At 45.2% G+C, this 5,433-nt stretch overlaps 1 protein-coding gene across 1 annotated transcript; it reads left to right on the forward strand.

The window, feature by feature from the left end:
* Positions 1-2,115: 2,115 nt before the first annotated feature.
* On the forward strand, positions 2,116-3,750 carry LOC128301503 (phenoloxidase-activating factor 2-like). The gene is made up of 4 exons (XM_053038069.1): positions 2,116-2,391; positions 2,472-2,745; positions 2,809-3,017; positions 3,098-3,750. The coding sequence occupies exons 1-4, from the start codon at positions 2,317-2,319 to the stop codon at positions 3,653-3,655; spliced, it is 1,116 nt and encodes a 371-aa protein (XP_052894029.1). The 5' UTR covers positions 2,116-2,316; the 3' UTR covers positions 3,656-3,750.
* Positions 3,751-5,433: the final 1,683 nt, after the last annotated feature.

Consider the following 5,433-nt stretch of genomic DNA (forward strand, 5'->3'; position numbering starts at 1 on the left):
TCCAAACCGCAAAAGAAGCGCCAAGGTTCAATACCGGTGGGGGAGCATTGCTTACGTAACGGTTCGGGGATCCCGAATGGGTGATGCGATCTTTACGATCTCTGCGATCGTGCGCCGTCGAAAGACTAGCTTTAAAGTACCGAAGATTGTTAGGGGAAGGAATAGGTTATCATTAGCCGCGCTGGTACATTAATTCTTCATCTGTATGCAAGACCTAATCACTGTACATCTCTCCTCTCGAGATTAACTATTAAAAATGTTATATCGGGTTGTATCATTCAGTGCAGAAATCGTCCCTGACGTGGTGACCAATAGGTTGCTGTTTTTGCTTGTTTGTTTGCGACACACAAAAACCGTTGAAACATTTCACTTTTATTAAACGAAAGGACACGGTGACACATGCGAATAGTGTTGATCAAAACATGTTTTTGGGGTAGCCTCGAATTTATCATGGACGGCGTTGATCACCTGTTAAATTGGGACTGATTTTTGCCACGGTACACAGTATGGATGAAGAAATTTTGTTTTTTTTCCTGACAAAAACTTTAAAATAGTCAAGGCCTGCTTAGGATTAGGATTAGGGGATTTGTCCTGATGGGGTTTTGGATCGGCCCCCTGTTGAGTGAAGATCAGCACTGCTACGAAATACAACACCGAGCCACCCCAATAGATAAAAGAATACTTCTGACAATTAAAACAATTTCTTCTGTGACATTTGTACAACCCCTACAAGTTATTAACGAAACAGGATAAAGAGACCCGGTGCGTATTTTTACAACATTACGCGAGAGATTCTTCAACAGTATTTTGAATATTTTCCATAAATTTGTTCACCTTGAAGGATATCTCTTAACATGATGTGAAATAGTTTACTCAGTGCAGGGTTTTACAATATATAGAGTACAGCGAAAAAAAAAATTAGTGAACGCTAAATCGGTCAGCCTTTTTACGTACTTGCGGATTCAAACAAAATGTTCGTTTTGTTCATTTCACTACTCTTAAATCCGCCTGTATTCAGTTTTTTCGTGATCAAGTAAAGTGTTTAATGTTTCACTATCAATATCTCAGTTTTTTTTTCGCGAAAGCTATGCGAATAAGCTTCAGCAAGGTAGGCTAGCCATATCCAATCCATTGTAAACCCCTGATTAGTATCCTGATACGAGATACGAATATAAATATAAAAATTGATCCGCTACGATGTGGCATCAAGACAACAGATTTTTGTTTTCTTAAAATACTTTTTAAAAAATTCTACAACCCTGCAGCTTGAAATTTAAATTTAATTAAATTAGTAATATTAGTAATTTAATATAGCGGATAGGAACAAACCATCTCGTGCGTCGGCGATCGTACCTTCTGCAAGTGGACAAAGAAATTTACATCGCCCAGTATATATCGAACCGTAAAACGGACAGTAAGAAACCGGTCTTTTAATTCACACATTGAAGAACCGAAAAAAAATCGTGAGATTATGGTAGGAATATTTAAGAAGCAGAAGGGAATTCATTAACATTCCCAGCAAATGCGGAGTGTCATTCGTGCGATATGGCGAACCCGACGACGTTTGTGTCTGTGTTGCTAATTTTCGCTTCTTTCACCTTCTAGAAGGATCAACCGGAGGATCCATCTACGCGTGTTTCGCTGCTTTCGGTTTTCGTTTCGATGCATTTTTTTTTTTGCTTGAAAGATCGGCTGAAGAAGGCATCTACGTTTTGTTCATTATGCACTACTTTGGTGTACCGCTTTCTCTACAATTTCTGAAGTATACTTTAAAATATTTCACAATAGATGGCGCTTGCAGTCGATTGGGCCACTACTATTCCATATGACCATCCTTTGGTATTGGTGCACGCTGAGACACAATCGAACCTCATTTGCACCGAAAGTTATACAAAATTTATTAACAATCGCCCATAAACAGCTGTTAAAGTCTTCATCTGAAACGATATTGCAGCAAGCGGCTAGAAGAACTTCTCGTTACAGCGCCATCCGATCGTGTTCGTTAGCGATCGGTGTATGGGAAAAAAACCAGTTCCAAGCAGACCACCGTCACCACTTCGTCGAACACACGCTGGTTGTCGTGTTGGGACACAGCGCGCGTAGTCGTCGGGTCATCGCCGTCTTCGAAGGGTCATCGTTGCCACCGGTCCTGTACAGCGCACGCTTGTAGTGGAACCGATTTTGTTGTGATACTGTAACGCGACCAGCGGCACAGACGCATCCAGCTGCGAGGCAGTATTCCTTGGGCCGCCCTGATCGAACGTGCTACACAAACGCAGCTAACCACAGGGAAGCATCATCTCGGCCACGTGCACGATGAATCTGCTAGCAACACTCACGGTGGCCTGTTTGGTAGTGTTGGTAGTGGAACTACCGGCCATCCACGGGCAGGTAAGTGAAGCGAAACCGCTGTGTATGAAATTAACTTCCTTTACTACAGCTAACCCCCTTTGCGTTCTTTGGTTCCGCAGTCTTGCGATGGGAAATGTTTGCCGCGAAACAAATGTCAACGGGAGTTGTCGGATGAAGACGATGCAGTACCGGATGTGGATTTGCGTATAGGTCAGCAAAATTCGGACGTTGTCGGCAATTGTCCTCACTATCTGGATGTGTGCTGCCCACCGGGCGAGGAACTTGAGGAACCGCTCACACACGAACCAACCAGCTTCCAGCCGTGCGGTCAGCGGAACAGTAACGGTGTAGGGTTTCGTATCGGCGCCGGAAAGGTGGAAGAATCCGAATTTGGTAGGCAGAATTTAGCGAAGAGTTTGTTGCAATCCGTAACCTCAATCTTAATCCATCTCACAGGCGAATTCCCATGGACGCTGCTGGTTCTAGAGCTGCAAAAGCTGTTCGATTCCGAGGAGAAGGAAGTGTATGCGTGCGTCGGCTCCCTTCTCGCACCGAATGTGGCCCTTACGGTGGCACATTGCGTTAACAAAAAGTCCCTCAGCAGTTTGTTAGTGCGGGCCGGTGAATGGGACACCCGGACCGAATCCGAAGTACTCCCCTATCAGGTAACTTTCACCACCAAACTTTCTCATCCCGTGCGTATACGCGTACGTTACACCGACGATCCGCTTTCTTCCCACAACAGGACGCCAAAGTGAAGCAAGTGTTGATACACGACCGTTACAACAAGCAGCACCACTACGATGTGGCTCTGCTGGTGCTGGAAAAACCGTTCGAGGCGGCAGAAAACATCCAGCTAATCTGTCTACCACCGCCCAGTGTGCGGCCTCCGGTCGGTACGGAGTGTTTGACCGGTGGTTGGGGTAAGGATAGGTTCGGACAGACCGGCGTTTACCAGCAGATACTGAAACGGGTCACGCTGCCGATCGTCGATCAGGCCCAATGCCAGACAGCCCTGCGGAAAACACGTCTCGGCGCAGGCTTCAAGCTGCACAGTTCGTTCCTGTGTGCCGGAGGGAAAAAGGATGCGGACGTGTGCTCCGGCGACGGGGGTGGCGCTCTGGTATGCCTGCTGCCAGGTTCGCAAACCGCATACTATCAGGCGGGTATCGTTGCCTGGGGTATCGGATGCGGTGATGAGAACATACCCGGAGTGTACGCGGACGTGGACACCGTGCGTTCCTGGCTCGTGGACAATCTGAACGCGTTGAAGGTCGATCCGACCTACTACACGGCTTCGTGAGTAAACGAAGGTCAATGGCCATGATGAAAATTCCCAGTTAACTTATCACTCATCGCATAATCCAACAGAAAATAAAAAGATCATTATTCCATAAACACCAAACAGGGGTTTTTCATATGCTACAAACCAACCGATGCTACCCGCTTTCATCACCGTGGCATAACAAACGAAGGCAAAAAAGCCTTGAAAATCATCCCTCATAACCTTTGGCATTTAAAAGCGGCCACGGTCACACAAGCACACTGTCAAGAACCAGCTCTGTTATTCGAAAATGCAAAGCCAATCTTTGCCCAATGTAATCAGAAAACAACCCCGAGAGCACGGGGAGGTTATCAAGACCTCAGAAGTTCGGAGTTTTTTTGTGTGTGTTACTTTTACAATTGCCTATCATGCGATGGTTTTTATTGTGTCATGGCCATCGGTGACAATGAAACGCATGTGCTGAAGTAACTGCTTTAATATTGTATAAACACTATTTGTAGATTATTTTATGTTATTACTAGGAGCTCACAGCTCTGCGCCGCATTATCAGCCGCACATGCACGAAACAGTTTACAATAATCACACGACTGCTTTCCATGTGCCATTGCCAGGAAACTCTCGGTTTATTAACCGATTGACCCTAAAACAGTTGAGCATCTTCAACGCAATCTCACCCAAACGAATGTTGGTGGCTTTCTAATTCTAACAATATAATTCCTCACAGATTTAGTTGGTGGAGTCTGCCTCAGTGGTGCTATCAACAGGGAGCGAAACGCGTTTCTTGTTTGGGGCAGGTAACTGACACAAAACCGGTTGCATTAAGCTAGAATTATGTCGAAGAATATTAATGATTCACTCGAGATGGAAAAAAAACCAACGAGTTGTTACTTCGTACATCTCGATCTGAAACAATAATAAAATTAAACTGCTTACTTTGGCTACATGTCTACGAGATCTCCGAGGGTTTTTTTTAATGCCCAGCTCAAAAACCCGTTCGACTAGCAGCAAAGCTCTAGCCGGGAAAAGCCCCAATGCCAGAGCCCGGTGGCGTTCCCATCGTTTTGTAAACAAATGCAAAAATAAATTCCACGTAAAACCCGAGCACCTCCACTGATGATTTGTTTGCATGATCACTATCACACTTATCACGTCGAAATGCTCCATATGCTTTTGTAAGGTTCTCCTTCCTGCTACGCAGGTTATATATACGCTAGCGCTTCGCGTAAGAATACGATCGTGTTTGGTTTTTGTCGGGGAATTCCCCAATCAATTTCCTAGACGAAGATACGTCTTCTATTGCGTTAGGTAGAAATTTAATCGAGATCGAATTCTTTTCATTTGAGCAACAATTTACGAATTCGAATATTCGACAAAGTTCCCCAAAGTTACTTTCAATGCACAGCCGTAAATTACTTGGCATTCCATTTATGTTTACATCTCGTCAATTTAAGGAGACTTTAAGGCTGAACATGTTTGTTGAACAAGCCCTGGAAACCGAAATACAACAATACATTTAGCACTCACACAGCACACGCCACTCTGGGGGTTGCACACACTATCGCGCCGGTCATTTCGGCGAGCGATCAAAAAAACAACGAACGAGCTCGAGCACCCTCGATCATGCACGCACTCCACTGGCCGAGATTGGCTTTCGATCGGTGGCCATCCCCCACCTTTGCTTTCAAACAAAATACGCCACACGCACACGAACGCTCGTCTACTTCACCACCATAAACGCTGTAGTGGGCTTGATGACTTGAACGAACTCGCGGCCAGTTTCTTACCGGCAGCGTAGC

This window comes from Anopheles moucheti, chromosome 2, assembly GCF_943734755.1.
Source record: "Anopheles moucheti chromosome 2, idAnoMoucSN_F20_07, whole genome shotgun sequence".
In the NCBI taxonomy this organism is placed as follows: Eukaryota; Metazoa; Arthropoda; class Insecta; order Diptera; family Culicidae; genus Anopheles; species Anopheles moucheti.